The sequence below is a fragment of the Notolepis coatsorum genome, assembly GCF_963971535.1.
Source record: "Notolepis coatsorum genome assembly, chromosome: 11".
Taxonomy (NCBI): Eukaryota; Metazoa; Chordata; class Actinopteri; order Aulopiformes; family Paralepididae; genus Notolepis; species Notolepis coatsorum.
This window is the reverse complement of record NC_140175.1, coordinates 75,227,785-75,251,695: the sequence shown is the minus strand read 5'-3', so window position 1 is coordinate 75,251,695 and position 23,911 is coordinate 75,227,785. Positions and strand designations below refer to the sequence as shown.

Sequence of the window (23,911 nt, the reverse complement as noted above, 5' to 3'; positions counted from 1 at the left end):
AACTGTTCTAATCTGCACACGTTTGTTTACTTTGAGGGTTAATGCGTTTGAATATCTCCTGCTGTGATGTCATCTAGAGGACACTGAATCCTTGTATTACAGCTCAATGAAATGACATAGATGAAAAAGCAGCGATCCCTATTGCAATCCTTATCTAAATTTTTTCATCAACATTTCATTGAGCTGTAATTGACACAGGATCCAATGTCCTCTGATGACATCACTGGAGGAGATATTCAAACTCGTTAACTCTCAACAACTGTCAAACTAAATGAATGTGTGCTAAACACGTTCTCTTCTGACTCATACATTCATACAGCTACATGCCGCGCAATTAACATGACTTTGGACTCTGTGTACCTATAATATAGACAAATTACACAGCATGTATACTGATATATTGATTGGTTACATCGAGCTGACTGCAATGGTATTAGTTCTACAAATGATACCGCTGGCCGTTGTTTTACACCAAGGCTGCATATAACTGTATAAATATAACATAAGATTAATTAATCAGTGCATTATATAAATAAATGATTAGTTACATGAAAGAATTTGACACTAGGCTTGGCAAACCCGACTAATGGGTGAGAATAACTATTTGCATTCATTTGGAACAGTACAAGCCTGTAGCCTACTGAGGGAGCTGATACCCAGAGAGCGAGAAAAACTGCATTTACTTTACAAATAAACAAAAAAAAAGTTATTTGACTCAAGTAGTGAGTAATCACTACATTGCAGCAGCTGATTCATTCAACATGTTATGATGAATTGAAAATGGGGGACCCTGATGTAAACAAGACGAAAGTCTTTCTCTGATTTATTGATTGATTGATTGATTGATTGAAAACTTTATTAACAGATTGCAGAATGGGTACAGTACCCAGAGACCAGAGAAAGACTTTTGTCTTGTTTACATCAGGGTCCCCCATTTTCAATTCATCATAACATATATGACATACACGACATATAGACACAGTACTGCTACATCTATACATTTATGACATACCAGATTTGCAAATACAGTACTGTTTGTGATACAAAAAGAGTCCAGAAAAGAGAGTATATACATTTGACGTAGATACTGTACATTGGAGGAGGTTGGGTAGGTGGGGTGGGGTTGGGTGGGTGGGGGGGGACTGTACATTGGAGGTGGTTGGGTGGGTGGAGGGGGGGGGGGGGTGGGTAGGAGGGGTGGGTGGGTGGGTGGGGGACACTGTACAACTGTACAAGCAAAACTGTACATTGGAATATTGACAAAACCATACTTGGTCATTTACTGTACATTGGAGGGGGTTGGGTTAGGACATTTACAGGGGCCAGTTTCGAATTGCAGTCTCCCGTAGGTGTTCTTTGAGAGTGGTTTTGAAAGTGGGTAGTGATTCACATTCCTTTACAGCTTTGGGTAGGGCGTTCCACATTGATGTGGCATAATTGCGAAACGTGTTTAGTCCCTTGTTTGAGCCGAATCTGGGTTTAACATGATTTGTGGAGCTCCCTCTAGTGTTGTGATCGTGGTATTCACTGACCTTTGGGAAGTATTTTGACATGTACATGGGTACCTTGGTCGTGTAGTGTATCTTGTAGACCAGGCCCATTGCAAGTTGCTGTACTCTGTCATCTACTCTAAGCCATCCTAGGTTGTCAAAGTGGGCAGGGGTGAGGTGGGTTCTAGGAGTAAGGTCAAGCAGTAGTCTGACCAGTTTGTTTTGAGATGTTTGTAATTTTGTTTTTAGCGCCTTTGAGGTGCTTTGGTACCATGAGGTGCAAGCATAGTCGTAGTACCCTTGAATGAGTGCTCCTGCCAGAGTCTTCAGGGTATTCTTGTTTACCTAGGAGATCCGGTACAAGAATCGAGTTCGTTGGTTGACTTTTTTTAGACACTCTGGTCTGCATCCCCTTAACAATTGTATGTATTGAGCTGTACTGTATTGTACCTTTCTGCAATCTGTTAATAAAGTTTTCAACCAATCAATCAATCAATTCTGATTCCTGTGACTGACTCGTGTATGTAGAAAACGAGGAGGAGTTTATGAATTTCATCTTCCTCATCTGATGGGCGTTGCCTCTCCTACTCTGTGAAAGGTGTGGCGACAACTGTGTAAACTGAACCTCTTCCACTCAACCTCGACCCTGTTATTAGCCAGGTAAGCCGATTCAAAACCATTCTGATTGTTTGTAAGATCGATGTCTGCGAGGTTTCTAGTTTCAACCATTTCTATGATCCCGCAAAAAAACAACACCATTTGGGGAACAGTCCTCGTCCATGTTACTCTAGTATTGGAAATCAATTGGGGCCTATGGGCTGGCGTCATCTCTGTCTATTATTTATGTGAAATAAATGAATATGATGCTGCTATGATGTAAGCAGATCAATATCTCTTTCCTCCCCAGTTCGACTGCAACTATATAAACGGCACCAGAATGTCTGTATGGGTGAGTATTAGGCTATTATTACTAGACTAAAGTTAAATCCACCTCACTGCATATTTACATCTGAATCGGATAGATGATAGAATGCGATCATAATGTAGATGGATAACTTATCGGGACAGTTGTTGACTTTTATTATTATTACTACAGGATGACTTGGATCTTCTCCTGGACTCTCCTAACTCACTCACAGTTACAGTAAGTTGGAAAACACCGCTTTCATTTGGTTCTATCGTATTCACATACTTTTGATATGCTAACGTTACAGTATTTCCTATACATGTAATACGTTATGTTAGGTGGAGGCAGGCTGGGGTTTGTCTGATATTCATTTCGCATGTTGTTTAATAACTTTATGTACAAGTAGGCGTGGTCAGTGAAAGATGATATGCTGCATTCGTCATCTCCGATTTAGACAAATTATAAGAAAAGAAAAAACTGCGTTACAAAGCAGTTCGAGCTACAAAGTTGAGCTACAAAGTCAAACATAGAGAAACATGGATACTCACGCAGTTTATTTTCTTATAATTTGTCTTGCATGAACTACAACTCGAAAAGACCGTTTACAATGACATGGTTAAGTTTACAAAATGTACTTGTAAAACAGCTAATAACAACATTAACGTGTACGGTGTGAGTGGCCATGTTGAAATGAAGAGTTAAAAGTGGCGCTGAGGTTTGTACTGGGGAGTGGGGGTTATTGATAAATCAGGAACTCCGAGTTGACAACACGTGCAATATTATGTGGTTACATCGGTGCAATCAAACAAGACAAACGTCTTTCTCTGGTCTGCATCCCCTTAACACATTAAGGACCAGCCACGAGTTAACTCGGGTTGAATGAATGAAAACTTTATTTAACAGATTGCAGAATGGGTACAATACAGTACGGCTCAATACATACAATTGTTAAGGGGATGCAGACCTGAGAAAGACGTTTGTCTTGTTTCCATCAGGGTCCCCCATTTTCAATTCATATAGACAGTTTCGGTGCCATGCGTTGTGGACCAGAGCCACGAATTAACTCGTGGCAAGTTGTTATTGTTTTATTCCATATTAATAAACGGATCAAGATCCCTGATCGACTCTGAAGATTTACCCGCCTCCTTGAAATCGGCGACATGCAATACCGGCTAGATCCTCTTAGGGGCGCCATCGCTCCACTGCAGTGTCATTGAGGGTGAATGGGGAAAAAAATAATTTTACTGTCTATGGGCGTTTCATAATGAGCCTGGATCCCAAGCGAACATCCTCCATCTTTGATCACGGTTCGAAGTGCAGATTTCAGCCTGGAATAATGGGATTTATGATCAGCCAATGGACATATCGATCTACCAGATGCCGATGAATAATGGGGAAATGCTGCCGGCGATCACATGGGCTGATGGTAGGACACACTTCCCCCAAATTACAGCCGGATTGGACATGGTTGTAAAACGCAAGCGATCGATTAGTGAATGTGGCTACTTGAACGCACACTGTATTGCTAATCAATAATACTAATCGGCGTCCCCCGCCGCCCCCATTTCATCCATAGATGCTCTGTAATAGTCCGGATGCTAAGCAGTTTGTTTTATTTCATTCGTATATATACAACAGAAATGCTGTTCGATATAACGTGACTAGCCTTTAGCCCTATAAATAGCTTTCCAGAAAAAATACGAGACGAAAACTGCGATAAAGCTTATATTCACAACGCTATAAAATGACAACCAACCGGTGGATTTTTATTTTCTTTAAGCCATTATGAAGGCACGGTTTATGCACTCAAGTGACAATGAGAATGGACAGATAGCAATACTATAAAGTATATAGCTATCCAAAAGTACATCGGTTTGTTTACAAAGTGTGGTCCTCCAGCCACATATTAGATGGCTAGGGCCGGTCGTCAATGTGTTAACAATTGTGTGTATTGAGCCGTACTGTATTGTACCCATTCTGCAATCTGTTAAATAAAGTTTTCATTCGTTCAGCCTATAGAGTCTAGACTCTAGACTACTGTGTCTGACAGAAACCTTGTAACCCCATCAGTAACTTTTCTTGAAATAAGAATAATTTATTTTCCCATTGGTATGTATTTTTGTAATTTTGCATGTACTAACTGCGCACACAATAGATGATGAATTAAAATTGAAACGGCCTATTTTGACTTGACACTAACAACATGTATAGCGGTAGCTAGCGTTGATGTGAGCCTGTTTCTTCATTTATTAGTCAAGAGGGACTGTGAAGGATAAAGCGGGGTTCAAGGCAGCAGGAGATGTGACTGCACTGAGAGAAGCCATAGAGGGCATTGGTAAGTACATTACATCTGTATTTACCACGTTATATAGGGCATTGGTAAGTACATTAAATATGTATCTACCACATTATAGAGGGCATTGGTAAGTACATTAAATCTGTATCTACCACATTATAGAGGGCATTGGTAAGTACATTAAATCTGTATCTACCACATTATATAGGGCATTGGTAAGTACATTACATCTGTATCTACCACATTATAGAGGGCATTGGTAAGTACATTACATCTGTATCTACCACATTATAGAGGGCATTGGTAAGTACATGAAAGTTGTATCCACCGTTATTAGACCTACCACTATTTCAAAAGAATTGCTGCATGTGTGATGGAAATAAATGTAATTTGAATCAGGAAAGATTGTCCGACATTTCCGTGGGTTAAAGGATCAGTACGGTTATTTAGATTCGAGACCCTTTCAGACAGAAAATCTTGGCGCTGCCCTGGAGAAGAGCTCTGTCCCCAAACCGGCGAAGGTTGGACTTGGTGGAAAAAGGCAGGCTAAGGTAGATCTGAGGGACCGAGACTACTCCTACAGTTTATCTGCAGGGTTAATGATAAGCCTGTGTCTGGTATTTTATTGTGCTCAGGGACCACAGAGAAGACGCTGATTGAGGTTCTGGTCCAGAGGAGCAACACTCAGCGACAGCTCATCTCTAAAGCCTATCAAGAGACTACAGGAAGGGTACATGAATGCAACACACATGCACACACACACACACACACACACACACACACACACAACCCTTCTCACTGAGTACCATCTGATTTATGATCAGTGGTATATGGTAGGGCATCCCAATTATTATGAGCTGGATGGTCAAAAGTTCGACCCAGATCATCTCAGAACTTGGCCGCAAGGGCTCGTCCGGGATTTGAACCCGGGACCTCTCGCACCCGAAGCGAGAATCATTCCCCTAGACCAACGAGCCCTCAGCTGGTCTTTTCCTTTCATTTCCCGTCCTGGAAGACACAACAGTGTGTCCCTTTCATTGTAATCAATTACCTAAAGAGCTTAAGTGTAACATGATTCGTAAGAGCACTGAGCTCTCTGTGCTGGCACAGTGTACAGTAGAGTGTGGCTGTGCACAGACGGTTAGACACAAAGCCGCACTGTCGTCGTTCGCATGGCTGAGTGGTCTGAAGTAATTCATTTAGAATCCAGACTCTTCGGATGCTTGGGTTCAAATCTCACTGCTGACTGTGTTGGTCCTCTCGGCTGCGTCGATCTGGATTTCTGTGTGTTTCCATTTGATGCTACTGCCACTGCTTTTTCCAAATCAATCTTAAAACACAGAGGGCAAAAGACAACTAAAAACAGCTCACCGGGGTTTTGAACTCTCATACCTGAAGCAAAGACCCCCCCCCCCCCCACCCCTCTCTCTCTCTTTTCCACAGTCAGCAGGATTGTAACATGTGCTGGGAAACTCGGATGGAAGAGTAAAGGACACCTCACACAAAATATTTATTGAATTGAATAGGTGTGTAATCGCATGCCTTTCAGGCCACTCAGCCCCTCACAAGCTTCCTTTTTTGGCCCTCTGTGTTCACACTGCTTGTGGGTTTCTACTGTGAATAAAGTCAGCTTGTGAAAGAGAGGCTTTTTGTGAAACTGCAAGGGCTGGTGGAGTTGTTAACGGTTGTGGAGACAGAGAGAGAAGTCAGTTGTTGCCTGCATTGTGGCTCAGTTGTTTGAGATGCTGTGGTTGAAACTACTTTCTCTCCAGATGTGTGTTCACATGTTGGTTGACACTAGGGCTGGAAGGTATACAAAACGTGAAGGTATACTGTCACAGATCCATGCAAACGTGTCGCAAAAATGGGTGGCTTTGTAATAGTGTTTATACCCAAAGCAAGAGTTATTAATATCCTTGGCAAATGACCCCCTGGAAGCACCTCTATAACTGGCAATGTCACTCACTCACTCACTCACGCGATTCACTCACACTTGGCCGCTTTGCCCCCTTGTGGTGTCCCACAAGCATAACATCTCTGCACCACTTGCAGACCGTGCAACTGCAGACACGGGGCACACATAGCTAACCGTCTCAACACCACGGTATGAAAGCTCCTGGTAGAAAATCATTACATTGTACTGACATTCTGAGCCATGTTTATATGTTGGCTAAGCATTTAAGTTTGCTGTTGCCTATTGGTGGTCTGAGAGCAAGATAGAGGAGAGAGAGAGAGACAAAGGGGGCTCAGCCTCTCACTCACTGTCTTGAGATGTGTTTCTCCAACTGGCTAATATAGTTGACGACTGTTTCATTACATGCGTGTGCGTATGCATGTGTGTGTGCGTTGTGCTGGCGAAATCAGTGCGCAAAGGGCACCCCAAGCTAACCATCTCCACACCACGCTGTCAGAGACTAATGTGTGCACATATGAAAAAAGATTAGACAGCTACTCGTGTTCGAGTGGGTCAGGCGATGGACTCGAAATCCATTGAGGTTTCTCCATGCACCCTGCCAACTACAGTAAAAACAGTCCAAGAAGCCACTGAATACTGTATGTTTAATAGGTATTCATTTAATTTGATAGTGTTGAACTTCTAGACTAGTTGACCAATACGTTGCCCTTACAAAAGAGTACTGTGTATTGACTACAAGTTCACAACTTCTTTCTAATGTAAAAGGGAATACCAAAGTACATATAAATATTACTGTATTTAGTGGACTTTCATTATTACTGTACTGGGCAGGAATTGAACCTGCGCAGAGAAACCTCAATGGATTCTGAGTCGATCACCTTAACCATTCAGCCACGACTACCTGTTCAGCTTTTTCCTATGTGCACAATACAATGTGTGGTAGCAGATTGCCAAAGACCACTGCACTTCCGCGTTACATTGAGCTCATGGGAGAGCGCGGGGGGTAAAATGAATGAATGTTGATGAGAGCCTTGACTCTGCATGCGCAGATTTCCCAGGGAGTCTGTCCACACACACTTCCTGGGCAATCTGCGCATGCGCCGGTTGGGGAGTAGGTGCGGAAAAAGTGACTATAGCTCGGCAGAGAAAATGCCGATCGACTTGGGGTTGGTCTCTCGGTGTTCAGGAGACTCAGGCGTATATAAAAGTATGTTGGATCATGTCTCCAGCACCCCCACAGCCGTAGCTACAACCACTTACGTCAAGGCTCCCATCAACATTCATTCATTTTATCCCCCCGCACTCTCCCATGAGCTGAATAAGTGTTGCTGTGGTCTATACTGAAAGCCACACGTAAGCGCTGACTGAGAAGTGTGGTGAACAAGGCACCAAGGGAGCTGGCTGGGTCACACGCATATTAAATAGATGCCAAGCATCTCGCAGACCTGGAGCCAATAGACCAAAGTGTATCCAAGTGCACGTGTAGGGGAGCTGCGGTCCGTATCGTATGGAGCATAGTCTCTGACAGCGCGGTGTGGTGACGGGTTAGCTCAGGGTGCCCTTTGTGCACTGATTTGCCAGCACAACGTACACACACACACACATGTATACATAACATTACACATCGAGCCTGATATTGGCCAAATGGAAAACACATCTCAGGACAGTGAGTGAGAGGCTGAGTTCTCTCTCTCTTTCCCCCCCCCCCTCCTATTGGATCACCAGATAGGTAACCAACTTAAATGCTTACCTAACCTATAAACACGGCTCAGAATGTCAGTAAAATGTAATGGTGTTCTACTGAATGTAATGGTTTTCTACCAGGAGCTTTCATACCATGGTCTGACTTGAGGTGGTTATCTGTCATTCTTCTTCTGTAGAGATGTCATGCTTGTGGGACGCCACTAGGCAGAGCTGCTAAGTGTGAGTGAATGACTGGATGACTGAATTAACGAGTTATAGAGGTGTTAAAAACATAGAAAGTGGCAACATTAACAAGGTTGGTTAAAGCAACAGTGATGAAATCCATTAGAGACTAGTTTTATGGGTAGTGTGGCCGAGTGGTCTAAGGCGCTGGATTTAGGCTCCAGTCTCTCTGGAGGCGTGGGTTCGAATCCCACCACTGCCATGTTGTTTCTCATTTGGTCTTTGTTTCCTCTGTGTGTCATCCTATTGTGTCCATTAGGGGCAAGCACATGTTTAAAGCTTAACACAAAGGGCTCGTCCGGGATTTGAGCGAGAATCATTCCCCCAGTCTCTCTCTGTGTGTATGTCCCCATCTCTCTCTCTGCCTGCCTCTGTCTCTCTCTCTCTCTGTGTGTCTCTCTTTCTCTATGTATGTCTCTCTGTGCTTCTCTCTCTCTCTCTCTCTCTCTCTCTCTGGATCCTTCTAAAGGTTTTATAGATGTGAGTTTGCATCTCATCTTTGATTCCTCAGTGAAATGAGGAAGTGATGCAAGGAGAAGAAATGGAGGGACGCGTATGTGTTAAACTTAAAACTAAAAGAAATGAAACATCCGTTTTTTCTTTTTGCCTTTCTACCCTTTCTCTCCCATCCCCCAATTTAGTCGTTATGCAAATTCCCTTCCTGGTTGTTGCGCTACCCTACTGTTGGTCTGGGGAGGGTGTAGAGTAGACTATCACATGTCTCCTCTGATACATGTGGAGTTGCCAGCAACTTATTTTCACCTGTGGAAGAAAGAAACCTTGCTTTGACCATAGTTGTTGTCATGAGTTTATTAGCTTATAACCCAGGAGAATTGGCAAATTAATTGAAAATGAAAGGAAGGGATTTGAACCCCGGGTATTTGCGGTGGTAAGCGAGTGCTTAGACCTCTACACTACCCAGCCGCCAATTTTTCACTCGCATGCCATTTTGAAGTGATGTTTGTGAGAGGAACTTGTCTTAACAGCCTACGTTAGAGATCTTGGAAAAACACTTGTAAGGATACACTCTGCTGGAGGGGACGAGCGAGGGAACTTCAAGCTTCCTCTGTCTGTCTCCTACGGCTTAGAAGCGGCCCTAAAGATGGAGGCAATCTTTCAGTTTCCGGGTCATGGATGTAAGGGACGCTTCATTTAAATCTTTGGAATGCAAACCCTGTGTGTGTGTGTCTCTCTCTCTCTCTCTCTCTCTCTCTCTCTCTCTCTCTCTCTCTCTCTGTGTCTCGCCCAGATATTAGTTGATGACCTGGAGGGCGACACCCATGGAGATTTTGAAGACCTCCTGGTTGCCTTGGTAACACCTCCAGCCGCCTTTGACTGTCATGAGGTCATCAAAGCTATCAAGGTGAGGTTTGCATCACATGAAGTCCAGGGTATTCAGGGGTGTGATCAGGATGACACAGCAGGGAGCAAGAAAACAGGCTTATTTATTACAAATTAATGGGAAATATGTGTCCAACAAGGACACATGGTGTCATAGATGTGAAGCATCTCGCAGACCTGGAGCCAATAGACCAAAGTGCAGCTAAGTGTATTGTACTGAGCATAGTCTCCGACAGCGTGGTGTGGACAGGGTTAGGGTTAGGGTGCTCTTTGTGCACTGATTTGCCAGCAACGAATGCATAAAATAAACCCTGATATTAGCCAAATGGAGAAACACATCTCAGGACTGAGGATCTCTCTCTCTCTCTCTCTCTCTCTCTCTCTCTCTCTCTCTCTCTCTCTCTTTCTCTCTCGTCCTCCAGATAGGCAACAGCAAACTGAAATACTTAGCTAACCTATAAACACGGCTCAAAATGTCAGTACAATGCAACTGTTCTACTACTGAATGTAAGACGGTGGCTAATTGTGAGTGAGTGATCTAAAAAATAGAAGAATTAAAAAAAAAAATTAAATGACATTCCTTAGACTGGCTTTGCTGATGTTTGTCTCCACGCCCCGCAGGGTGCTGGTACCACAGAGGGCACTTTGACTGAGATCTTTGCCTCCAGGTCGACCAGACAGATTCAAGCCCTGAGTGAGGCGTACCTTAAAGGTTGGTATCAGGCTCTCAGCTGTTTACTATTAACAATAACCATGTCCTTACTCTGCTTTACATTTTCACTTTACATTTTCACATGTATTACTGTACATTTTACTGTATATTTCTGTACATTTTTGGCTGGATAGTTGTATATTTAAGATTTTAGAATGTATATACATACCAGAATGTAGATCCTGGACCATATTTTATTCTTTATTCAATTTTATTCGTATTTTTTATATAGTTATATATCCTATTTTAGTCCTATTGACTACCTAAATGTTTATTGTTGTTCAATGTGAGCGATCTGTAGTGCTGAATTTCCCTCGGGATTATTAAAGGATTTCTATTGTATTCTATTGTATTCTATTGGCTGTTCATTACTAGCAGTTTAAGTTATTTTACCGTACTTAATTCAATACAAATATAGGCTGGTTACTCAATGTCATATTCAAACTGTAATATATAATTTTTTGTATGTTTGTGTGCTCTCACACACACACACACACTCATTCCTGTCTGCTGTAGTTATTATATAGACTGTTCATACAATGATTCCATATACACTAGCTATTTTAGTGACGGCCCACCACAGTATCAGACAGACGCACAACAAATACATTGTCCAGACACAACAGCACATTTGAACAGTGCCTCCTGCGTCGCACACACGGTCCTCTCAACCACTCTGTGTCTCTTACCCCACCCTAGCTTACTACCACCATAATAACCTACAGTAAAGTACGTGTCCGAAGATAGTTCTCATAAAACATACTGTTTTCTGTACTAGAAACGGGGAGACTACTGACTCACGACCTCAAGTCTGAAGTATCTGGGGACTACGGCAAAACTCTGCTCATCTTGGCCGAGGTAACGGTACTGTGCAATAAAACACGGTGGGGGGGGATGTGGACCTCTGCTGATGTACTGAACTGTCTCCAAGAGCTTCATTAGACATCTTCACAGTCCTGGAGTTATTATAGTTCAGTCCTTGAGAGGCGAAACGGATTATAAATCACTGATATGTCCCGGTGCGAAGATGCTTCTAGCTGATCATCTGTCTTCTGAGTCATAAGAAAGAACAACATTACATTTTGTTCTTTCTCCAACCGTTTCTCTCAGTCAGCTATCCAAAGTCATCTGTCTCTCTTATACTGAAGGCTCTGGATGGGGCTCTGTTGGGACCTGTAGCGATGACATAATACCAAGTCCTTGCCATGTCGTCGGGTCAACATCGGGGTCGTGACCGTTGTAGCCTTCATGTCATTCTCCAGAAAATGCTCTGAGCATTCCTCTCCAGAGATGTTCACAGACACCAGTGATGGATGCTCTGCATAGGTGCAAGAATGTAGAGTATGGAAAAACTGTTAGTTATAGTTAGTAAAATTGTCATATGTGTCTACTGCACAACTGGGAGGGAGTAAGATGGAGAGAGAGCAAATTCCTTTGTCCCCTTTATTATGAAGATGCAGTTTAATATATTTTCTAATACTGGGTTGTGAATTGGAAAATATTCAGTGAATATATGAAATGATATGGAACCAGTTGAAGATCTGACTCAAGGTCATCTTCAGGTATGTGCAGAACTAAGATTAAAGGACCAACATTGGGGGAAATGTGCTTACAGTCTTCTCCAGAGTCAGATGAGAAGATAGATAACAATTTCCTCTCTGTGCGTTCAGTAGAAAGCTACTGTATCCGGAGCTAGCCTAGCGTAAAAAATCTGGGAGAGTTGTCCGTGTTTTTGACCAACAGCTAGGCTAGCTGATCCGTATCCACTTCCATTAATTTGTGCTATTATTTTTAAATTGTGCTCTTCCCTAAATTGGTTCAATTTGGTATCTACTGTATCATCTTGTCTGACTCTGGAGAAGCACATTTCCCATCAATTTGTTGTGTTTCTTTGAAGGAATAGTTTGGATTTTTGGACATTAAGTTGTATGTAATACTTGCCAGTAGTGTAGTGGAAGCAAAGCTATTAGTTTACTTACAGAGTCCTGTGGTGGAACCCAAAGCAACGGGGGGCCTTGAAACCAAAAGGTTTGAATCCACACCACAACATGCAGGCAAAAGGGTTATCTATTTCTAACATTAAATCATCATCCTCCACCACTATAGATTCTGCTGTCACTTGGCACTATTTTGTTTCTTGGAAAACTGAACTATCCCTTTAACCCTTTCACAACCACACTACACAAGGTACTACACAACCCTTTCACTTAACCGTCTGTAGTGTGGTAGTGAAAGGGTTAACCTTCTGTAGTGTGGTTGTGAAAGGGTTAACCCTTTGGTAGTGTGGTAGTGAAAGGGTTAAAACATTGTGATACAATGCTCTACGACGGATCCTTAAAAAAAGAAAAAAAGTATTTTTCATAGCATGTAAGAAACAATGCTCTGTACTGTACATGGTCCTGCTGCTATGGTAACGGCTGTGTGGTCCTCTGTGTGTGATTGCAGGGGAAGAGAGACGAGAGCAGCGCTGTGGACAAGGCCAAAGCAAAGGCAGACGCTCAGGTAATGTGGGCTAAGCTCTGTCATATCTGGTCAATAACATATACTAGTATACATGTATTTACTAGGGGTGTATTAGCTTTTTTCAACTGCAAATGATGTCCCCAACGGAAAACCTTGGCAACATCTGCAACTAAAATATATATATTCAAATTTCATATCATACTGTACGTTTTATCTAATCACATAAGGTTTTCAGTCTGTTCACCTCACTCCAATAATTTTTCATTGCAGCAAACATAATAGTTTCTTTTTATATCGATACATTCATATAAAAAACAGTTACATCAATGTGTCAATATAATATCGGCATGGAAAATGTTGCAATGAATTGCTGTATTGTATCCCTAGTATTTACCAATGCACAGGACCTGATCGAACTAGCCCTTGTGTAGGTCTGGGTGGTATGGCCGGAAATCCAAATATTATATTAGTATATTATATTATCACATTTTCCCTTTGTTTTTTATTGTTCCTTGTAACAATACAATTAAGTTAATATTTATTTTCTCGGGTTAGCTATAGTCACTTTTCTGCACCTACTACGCATGCGCAGATTGCCCACGGAGTCTAGGTTAATCAATCTGCGCATGCGTAGTTCGGGAGCAGGTGCGAAAAAGCGACTAGCTCGGCCGAGAAAGTGTCGATCGATTTGGGATTGGTCGCTCCGTGTTCAGGCGTATACAGTCTATTGGATCATGTCTCCAGCACCCCCACAGCCGTAGCTACAACCACTTAATGTCAAGGCTCTCATCCACATTCATTAATTTTCTCCCGCCGCTCTCCTCCATGATGAGCTCAATGTAACGCGGAAGTGCAGTGGTCTATACTGTAGGTCCATTCTGCAGCCCAGACCCACACCCCTGTAAATCTGCTTCCAGCACTAATCTTACCAACCCTTACAAAAAATCATGGTAGTCCAGGTTTACCATGGAGCCAGCCATTGTATAAATAAGTCATGTATCGACATGGTACCAATTTTGTACTTGGTATAATCCTATTTATTTTGTACTTGCATAATACCATGGTATAATCCTATTTATTTTGTATTTACATAATACCATGGTATAATCCTATTTATTTTGTATTTACATAATACCATGGTATAATCCTATTTATTTTGTACTTACATAATACCATGGTATAATCCTATTTATTATTTCTTGGAAATACCATGATAATTTTTCGTCACCTCGATCATACTACACAACAATTACACCCCCTGGACCCACAACATCACAACAAATAATTATGGCTGGGACTTTATCGCATTCATTTTGATTAATTAACTTCAGAAAGAATTAAAAGTAAAGAAAATTGATGCATTTAATCGCATGATGATTTTTCTTTATTGTGTAAGAATGTTACCTTTCAAAGGAGACCAGACTCAAATATTGATATGCGATTAAAATGTGATTAATTTCGATTAATTAACTATAAAGTCTTGAATTAATTCGATTAATAATTCTAAAATTTTAATAGAATGTTTTTACCAATTCTGCTCCCAAAGATGTTGAACTTCCACCTTATTGCCAAGGAAACCTGATTTTGTTTTGTCACCGTTTTCTTAAAAATACACTATGGAAAGTCAAAAAGCCTTCAGGAGGAAAAGCAAGGCATCAATTTTCTCTGCAGCCATTTAAACCATAGACCTTGATTACACAGTATACTGTACCTCTATACCACGGCACCACTATGAATGGATGTCCATGTGTTGTATTTCACAATCCCCTCCAGTATTTTCACTCCCTCGCTGGGCTTGGCCTTGAACTTCCTGCCTGCTTCGTTTGTGAGTCACACAAGACTCCAGCCAAAGTATATCTATCATGCAGTGACTTGATGTACCTCCTTTGTTGGAATAAAAAATTAAATAAAAATGATAAAAAAAATGTTTTACATAACATTTTCACTTTCCTCTCGGATTTGCTGTCCCTGTCGCGTGAATACTTTACCCAAGGCAGTTGTCCTTCCGCGTTCGGTTTGCGCGCCCTGATTGGCCTCTCAGCACCCAATCGCCTAACTACTCTGTGCTTTTTCTAGCCTCGCCTAACTACTCTGTGCTTTTTAAGACCTCGGCTCACAAGCAGCTCAAACTACCTGTTGGAATAAATTAATTGATTGATGTTTAACTTGTCCCTGTGTGTGTCCAGTCATTTCGACTAGCAAACATTGTATTTAACGTTACCTCAGGATACCACTGTATTGTATTTAGTTGGTTAGCTATGTAGCTAATGTGGATAGCATTTTGAATAGCATCAATGCTAGCTGGCTGGCTACAGCTTTATTTACTAAATTATATTATTAATCGTCAAGGTAAGAGAGGATGTCATGATCAACTGAAGGCATATGCTATGGAACAATATGTGCTTGGGTTTTCAGAAAAAGGCCAGCTATGTGACGCTAATCTCTCTAGTTAGTATCGTGTATTGCATCAAGTGTAAGCACAGCAGAGCCCCGCTCCGCTTCAGACAGAGAGCACAGCGCATACTAGTAGTATATTGAGCGAGTAGTGCGGCGATAGTAGGGCTAACGCGATTGGGCGCTGAGAGGCCAATCATGGCGCGCAAACCAAACGCGGAAGGACAACTGCCTTGGGTAAAGTATTCACGCGTCCCTGTCCTTAGTCTTAAAGGGGAAAGCCACTCAATTTGAGAATTCATACCCTGTGGTCTAGCACAGTTCTCTACATATTCACACCCTGTGGTCTAGCACAGTTCTCTACATATTCACACCCTGTGGTCTAGGACATTTCTCTACATATTCAGACCCTGTGGTCTAGCACAGTTCTCTACATATTCAGACCCTGTGGTCTAGGACATTTCTCTACATATCTACACCCTGTGGTCTAGGACATTTCTCTACATATTCACACCCTGTGGTCTAGGACATTTCTCTACATATCTACACCCTGTGGTCTAGGACATTTCTCTACATATTCAGACCCTGTGGTCTAGCACAGTTCTCTACATATTCAGACCCTGTGGTCTAGGACATTTCTCTACATATCTACACCCTGTGGTCTAGGACACTTCTCTACATATTCAGACCCTGTGGTCTAGGACAGGGGTTCCCAAACTCTTCAGGCCGGGACCCAAAAAATAAGGCGTCAGAGAGCCGCGGCCCAATGCACATAGTCAGGCTTTTTTTTTTTTTTTTTTTGCCAGGCGGCCGATTTTTTAAGCCAAATATCACTTCAATCCCATTAAGTTAGTTCAAGTTAGTTATTCATTTATATGTGCTATTTATGAGAGGGCTAACTTGTTGCAAAATAATAATGATAATAATAATAGCCTCATTAAAATACTATTGTTGCTTCAGTTGTTTTCAGCGTTTTATGTGCATAATCTGTTATTTAGTTTGAAATGTTCGTTGAAATAAGTAGATTTTCCGTTTTTGTTTATTTATTAAGTTAATATAAAACCATATAGTCACATTTTAGAATACAATAGAATAGAATTTTAGAATACAACTAGAAACACTGTCCTGGCCTGCTTCTAAGTTCAGTGGCCTGCCTTTTTTTTTTTTTTTTCTTTTTTTTTTTTTTTAAATCATCTCGCGGCCCACCCGTGGCTGCTCGCGGCCCACCTTTGGGTCGCGACCCCGACTTTGGGAACCACTGGTCTAGGACACTTCTCTACATATTCAGACCCTGTAGTCTAGGACACTTCTCTACATATTCAGACCCTGTGGTCTAGGACACTTCTCTACATTGATTCATAGCGCATTATCGATCAATTGAGGCACCTCTCATTTGTGACTGGGGTCCGACCGTATGCGGTGTGGAAGCGACATGGAGCATACAGCTAATGGATACAGTATTAACAACCTGTTAATTCATAGAGCATACATGCATGAATGAACGAATGAATGAAAACTTTATTTAACAGATTGCAGAATGGGTACAATACAGTACGGCTCAATACACACAATTGTTAAGGGGATGCAGACCAGAGAAAGACGTTTGTCTTGTTTACATCAGTCTGTAACCTGTTTTTAAGCTTTATGGAGATGGCTGTGAACCAGGAGGAGCAGGCATAATCAAAATGACATTGAATCAGTTTATTCCCTTTTGAGGCTATTTAACTTGGATAGAGGGATATAGACTTTCAAATATGCATTATTTCACAAGAAAATAAATATACACCAAAGTTGCACATCTTTTACATCCACGCAGTTGTACATCCTTTCACAAAATCATCTCGTAAACCCCTGGAGGGTCCCAACCCCCAAGTTGAGAAGCACTGATCTATGACAGTCCAATTCACATTTCAGCAAGTCTCTCTGAAAAGCCAGAAACCAGAGAAGCTGAAGACTAAAAGCTGTGATGTCATCTCTCTATCTTTGCAGGCCCTGTACGAGGCAGGGGAGAAGAAGTGGGGGACCGACGAGTGCATGTTCATTGACATCCTGTGCCACAGGAGTGTTCCCCAGCTCCGACAGAGTGAGTAGACAACTTATCCCAGTCGTATTCATATGAGGAAATCTCCCATTGTGGGGTTAATTAAAGTGAACTTACTACTGCTGCCAACAGGTGTTAGCTATTGTCTTTTGCTTCAGAATGTATAGTGCCACTACTCTATGGTAGGAGCTGAATGTGCAATACTGTTACTCTGTCACTCGTGCCTTATTTTTATACTTTATTTATCCTTTTAAGATTCTTTATTCATTCATCAATTCTAATTTAAGTATATTTAGTGATTCTGTGTGAAGGGGGGACTAACAAAGTACGATTTTCATTGTACGGTGTAACTTGTCTGTTTATCTGTGCATATGACAAATAAATATCTTGAATCTTGAATTTATAGGGTGAAAATCTCTCTTTCTCTCTCTGTAGCGCTAGTGGACTACAAGAGCATAAGCAACAAAATGCTGCAGGAGAGCATTGAGAGTGAGATGTCGGGCACGCTGGCGGAACTGCTAGTGGCCATCGGTAAGAGGCGCTCCTTTAATTCAAGCAGTCGTCTCCAATTCATTTAAAGGGACAGCAGTCGGTCAAGGAAAACGGTTACAAATTGACAATGGTCGGTTGTTGATTAAAAATCTAAAGCGCCCTAGTGACACATTCCACAAGAGATTCCACGACACAGCTGCACCAACACAAGAAGCAGTCTTTCCAAGTTCAGTCCTGGCATGGGGCGCCTGAGGAGCCAGTCACTGGAGCGTGTGGCATGCAGAGCAGTGTGCAACATAGCTGAGATATAAGATGGTACAGAGTAGGGCTTTATAAATATACAGGTACCAATGGTTATCACGTCTGTCCATTAATTAGGACCAACCGACCTTACCGTAAAGAATACAGTGCTGAGTGTTGTAGCTATCGCCGGTAATACACCTGAGGGCAGAGTGGTCTACAGAGTCCAAGGACATCCCCCCATAGTCAAGAATTGCCAGGATACATAGCATCATCTGTACATATATCCCTATAGCTTAGAGCTGTAGTACATTGCACTGAGCTTACCATTGCACTATATTCTGTTTACTTAGCCCACTGCACATCACTGTATATCCTGTGTATATACATAGCTTGTGTAGATTTTTCTTACCATTGCACATTGTGCTAGCCATTGCACTTTACTGTACAGATTGTTTTAGATATATATATACTGTGTTTCATTGCAACTAATTGTTGATTGTCACATCCTGGTTAGACGCACACAATTTCGTTGCACTTGTCTTGTACTGTGTAATGACAATAAAGTGAATCTAATCTAAAATGAATCTAATCAGTGACAACTTAAAGGAAAACTCCAACATTTTGGTAAATTTGCTTATTTGCCATCTACCCTGGAGTTAGACAAGAAGATACATACCATTTTTCTTCTCTGTGCATGCAGTAGGAGTAGGAAGACACGCACCGTTAGCCTAGCTTAGCGTCAGTCACTGGAAGTAGGTTCCTCCATTAGCCTAGTTCCCAACGTCTTCCTACTCCTACTGCATGCACAGAGAAGAAAAAGGTATGTATCTTCTTGTCTAACTCCAGGGTAGATGGCAAATAAGCTAATTTCCCAAACTGTTGGAGTTTTCCTTTAACAGGCCGACCTTACCCTTAACTTAACAGGCCTACCTTACTCTTAACTCAGTGTGTCTTGTGGCTTGAAGCTCATGAAAATCCTGTCTTTCTCCCCCAGTCAAGTGTGTGAAGAGTGTCCCGGCGTACCTCGCAGAGAGGCTCTTCAAGAGCATGAGGGTGAGTTGTGTGTCTCACAGGCCCGTTATCCGCTTGTGCAGGTTTTGAAGCTTCTGTGTTATTTAAAAAAAATAAAAAATCTTGGCAAGGAGCAGCTGCAACACCAGCACCCAGTTTGAAGTCTCTGGTACAGGTGTGGGTACTTCAAACATGTATTTTACATTTACATTTATGTATTCCACACGGGCACGAGGGCAGCAGTTGGCACAACAAGGAGATTAGGCAAAGTCGATCGCATGGAAGTGTCCTGTAACGGAGCAGTAGTCGCAGGGAAAACTAGTGTCAAGTACCTAGGACTTACACTAGAGCAGTCTCTCTCATGTGAGAATAGTGCTGCCAACATTTTATGTGCAGGTAAACTCAAGTTCCTGTATCGGAATACCAGGCTTTTTGAACTTGCTGTTAAAAAGCTCTTAGTGTCCTCCTTGCTCCAATGTCATTTTGACTATGCGAGCGCAGCATGGTTCAGTGGTCTGTCGACTAAATAATTTTTTTTACTTCAGGTGATGCAAAACAACACTATTCGGTACACATACTAGGTGTGCCTCCCAGAACACATGTAGGAAGTGCCGAATTCATAAAGATGGGACTGCTACCAGTGCACCTCGGGGGTTGAACAGGTGAAACTGAACCACATGTTCAACATAGTAAATGGTACAGCCCCCAAGCAGTTTATAGTTTATTTCTATGGAATCCATGTCTTGCACACCAGGGAATATAGCCTCAATACGCAGATCATATTCCTACCCCTCCGCACCATGTACGGCCGGTAGAGCAGCGCAGAAGTGAAGCAGGCGCTGTGTTCAGTGTCTGTTCGGCTTCCAGTGTGTTTGTGTGTGTGAGGAGATCAGGTAGTAACAGTGTGTTTCAGCAGTGAGATCAGAGATCAGGCAGTAACAGTGTGTTTTAGCAGTGAGATCAGAGATCAGGCAGTAACAGTGTGTTTCAGCAGTCAGGAGATCAGAGATCAGGCAGTAACAGTGTGTTTCAGCAGTGAGATCAGAGATCAGGCAGTAACAGTGTGTTTCAGCAGTGAGATCAGAGATCAGGCAGTAACAGTGTGTTTCAGCAGTCAGGAGATTAGGCAGTAACAGTGTGTGTTTCAGGAGATCAGGCAGTAACAGTGTGTTTCAGCAGTCAGGAGATTAGGCAGTAACAGTGTGTGTTTCAGGAGATCAGGCAGTAACAGTGTGTTTCAGCAGTGAGATCAGGAGATCAGGCAGTAACAGTGTGTGTTTCAGGAGATCAGGCAGTAACAGTGTGTTTCAGCAGTGAGATCAGAGATCAGGCAGTAACAGTGTGTTTCAGCAGTCAGGAGATCAGGCAGTAACATTGTGTGTGATTGTGTACAGGATGGGGAATTCACACCAGCCACTACCTGGTCAATTTTGGCTATGGCAAGTAGGTTTGGCTATTATAGCTGCCATTCTGACAAATAAACAAGCATCATCTGTCTGTTTGTTTAAATGTTCATTTAAAAGATAAAGATAAGTAAAGATAAGAAATTGGGTTGTTGTCAGCAGCAAAACACCAGAAACACACAACGGTAATAGAGCAATGTATTTATACGATGGAGAAGAATTTTGAAATCCACCAACCAATGCGGTCATGGACAACAGTTCCATCCTGTGTGTCTATATGAGTGGGGCCTTTAAAACCCTGCAGACACTATTCTACCGGTGGCCTCCACCACAATGTCCCCAGGATGTTTTTCTGCATCCCACTCAGACACACCGGACGGTCCCATTGGTGTCCGGTGGTGTGGAAGGGAATGTTAAGTCATGGGTCTGTCTGTCAGAGGAAGACCACAATGTTGGTTGATGATGTCATCTGTTTTGCAAATACAACAGTCACCAAATCTTGTGAATAAAGTAAAAAAGGGGAAGAATTTGTGGTTGTACAGGACCTTTTTATTTATTAGTATTTGTACTTCTGCACAGTTGCTCCACACCCAAGACAAATTGTTTGGAAAAAAACATTCAATCCTAATCCTGGATTCATGCAGGTTTGTGGGGGTGAGGGGGGGGGGGCTATACACTTTTCACAACATGGGTTGAAAGGCAGTGTCGTCAGTTTTGTGGATGAGAAGTAGGGATGTCCGATATTATCGGCCGATATTGGCATTAAAATGTAATATCGGAAATTATCGTTATCGGTGCATAATGTTGTGTTTTGGGGGGGGGGGGGGGGGCGACCCTGCATATATCGATATCGGTATCGGTTGATATCGGTATCGGAAATTAAGAGTTGGACAATATCGGATATCGGTAAAAAAGCCAATATCGAACATCCCTAATGAGAAGGTAATAATGAATAACGGTAATAGGAACAAAGACACAATGACGAGATATAGCTTTCTTTTTAGATAGATCACTAACTCACTCAGTCACTGTTAGCCATTCTGCCCCTAGTGGCGGGACACAGACATGGCACTTTGTGTAAAACCAAAGAATCCTTCACATCCATGACGCTGTGTCCGTGTTCTTCATGGTGTTGTTTACCTTTTCATTTTTTAAACTTGATGATAGATCTGTCTTTTCTTACCACTCCTAAAGATTTGCCTGCATGGGCATAGGACATATCTTATAGAAATAATAACCAATATTCATTTTGAAAATCAGTTCTTCTCAGTCCAGGACATGTGACCAATGTCAACTTTCAGAAAAGCTATCCACCCCTTAGCTCTGATTTACCTGCTGCGTTGAAAGTTCATACATGGGAAGAATGAAGCTTCGATCATTGGCAGGTTATTAGTTCTGAAGCTTCGTGGGGACAGCCCTACATACAGTGATCAGTATTGCCAGGTCAACATGAGTAACCAGGGCGTTTGGCAGGTTTGCACAATGTTAGACTCCTGACTGCCTTGAACTTGTTGTGTCCAGGGTGCAGGCACCACAGAGGACACTCTGACCAGAATACTGGTCTGCCGCTCAGAGATCGACCTGCTGGACATCAGGGCAGAGTACAAAAAGCTGTTTGGTTACACTCTCTTCTCACAGTTGGAGGTAAGTACCATAGTACACACACACCATTACCCCAACCGCTGCTGATGGGCTAGGTTGGTGTAAATAACCCCATGAAAGATTTATTATTTTTAGGGTAATTACCTGCTTGCTTCATATTTGTGATGTTACTGGTTTCAGTGTGTGCCTAAAGTGATCAATGTGTTGGGGTGGTTTATAGAGATCTATGTCAATTAATGTGTATGAATATCCAGGACTTTTATTAGAAGAATTGATCGAGGCCTACTACGGTATGTGTATATGTGAACTTTTATTTTGAAAAACGTGTTGCGAGGCAACCGTGTTTACATTTGCGCTTTTCACAGTTTTGACAGTTCAGTTCAACTTAGCTTGAAGGAAATACGCAAGTCAAAAAGGTTTAATGGACCAGTATGAGGCCATAACTCTTATGGTGGGACTCTGATTGTTTATAGAAGAGGAATGTAATACTATGCAAAACGAGAAATAAATTGATTAAATTACATCCGTTACAGTTGGTATCCCAGGTCTGTCACAGCATTTTAACCCTTTCACTGCCACACTACCAAATTGTTAACCCTTTCACTGCGACAATACAGCAGGTTAACCCTTTCACTGGCACACCACAAAGGGTTAACCATTTCACTACCACACTAGACTGTTAACCGTCTGTAGTGTGGTAGTGAAGGGGTTAACCTTCTGTAGTGTGGTAGTGAAAGGGTTAACCCAGATCAGCAGCAACGATTTCTCATTGACCTTTTCTCTCTCTCTATCCCCCGTTGTCTAGTCTGAAGTGTCCGGTAGCTATGGCGACGCCCTGAAGCTTCTCTGTGGAGCAGACTGAGGTACACCCAGTGATCGGTGTGATTACCCAAGGCACGTCTTCTAGAGATTACAAGGAAATTCGCCCCATGAAGAAAAACGGCACCAGTAGCTGGAAAGAGCAAACTGTGTTCTTTTTGCCCTTCTTACAATGATTGTTTTGGGTAAAATCTAACCTCTGCTTCCTGGTTAGAATGAAACTATGAGGTCACCGGAAGAGAGCTTTAAGGTTTTCATATAGATTACCATAGACAACCAAACTAACACCAAATTATTTACATAATTAGATTCCCAAAGGAATCAAGATGCATGGTACGTTGCTAATCCTCGCTCCAAGAACAGTAACCTGGTTGGAAAGTCAATTATATCTTTTATGTACAAAGATGTGCTGAATTAACACAGGACGTGTCATCGCGGACTAAAGACATGCAGATGTGTTACATGACGCAACATGGATGAAACTGGACGTGGTCACTTGTCCTAAACTGACGCTTGTTGGTTGTTTGGTCTTGTAACCCGAGATTGGAAGTACGTAATGTAAGGTTGAGTAGGGTGTCAATCAAAAGGCAGCCATTTTAGCTTTCCAACAATGTGTTGGTTGATCGACAATAACAGTCTGAAGCGAGGGCCGTTCGACAATTAAATGTTTGTGTGTTATTTCAACACATCTTATATACTTGAATGTCTAAAACCAATAACATGACTGAATGGAACTGTATTTGTATTCAGTGACTGGAACGCATACCTACTACTGTATGCCTATACCTCATACCAAATAAATAAAAACAATACCTACACATGTCGAACATCAGTGTTTTTACCTCTTGTACTGCGT

General features: G+C 42.1%; 1 protein-coding gene across 1 annotated transcript; it reads left to right on the top strand.

Moving 5' to 3' along the window:
- The first annotated feature begins 2,060 nt into the window (after positions 1-2,060).
- On the top strand, positions 2,061-23,873 carry anxa3b (annexin A3b). Its single transcript, XM_084325201.1, has 14 exons — positions 2,061-2,150; positions 2,398-2,439; positions 2,587-2,634; positions 4,651-4,732; positions 5,329-5,423; positions 9,784-9,897; positions 10,497-10,587; positions 11,366-11,445; positions 13,033-13,089; positions 17,434-17,527; positions 17,921-18,016; positions 19,215-19,273; positions 22,156-22,278; positions 23,042-23,873. The coding sequence occupies exons 2-14, from the start codon at positions 2,428-2,430 to the stop codon at positions 23,096-23,098; spliced, it is 1,008 nt and encodes a 335-aa protein (XP_084181327.1). The 5' UTR covers positions 2,061-2,150; positions 2,398-2,427; the 3' UTR covers positions 23,099-23,873.
- Positions 23,874-23,911: the final 38 nt, after the last annotated feature.

What these genes read in the sequence shown, in the direction of transcription:
- anxa3b (XM_084325201.1), top strand. An exon ending in AAGCAAAGGCAGACGCTCAG is followed by an intron (nt 13,090 to 17,433) that starts GTAATGTGGGCT and finishes CTATCTTTGCAG; the next exon opens with GCCCTGTACGAGGCAGGGGA. An exon ending in CTCTCTTCTCACAGTTGGAG is followed by an intron (nt 22,279 to 23,041) that starts GTAAGTACCATA and finishes CCCGTTGTCTAG; the next exon opens with TCTGAAGTGTCCGGTAGCTA.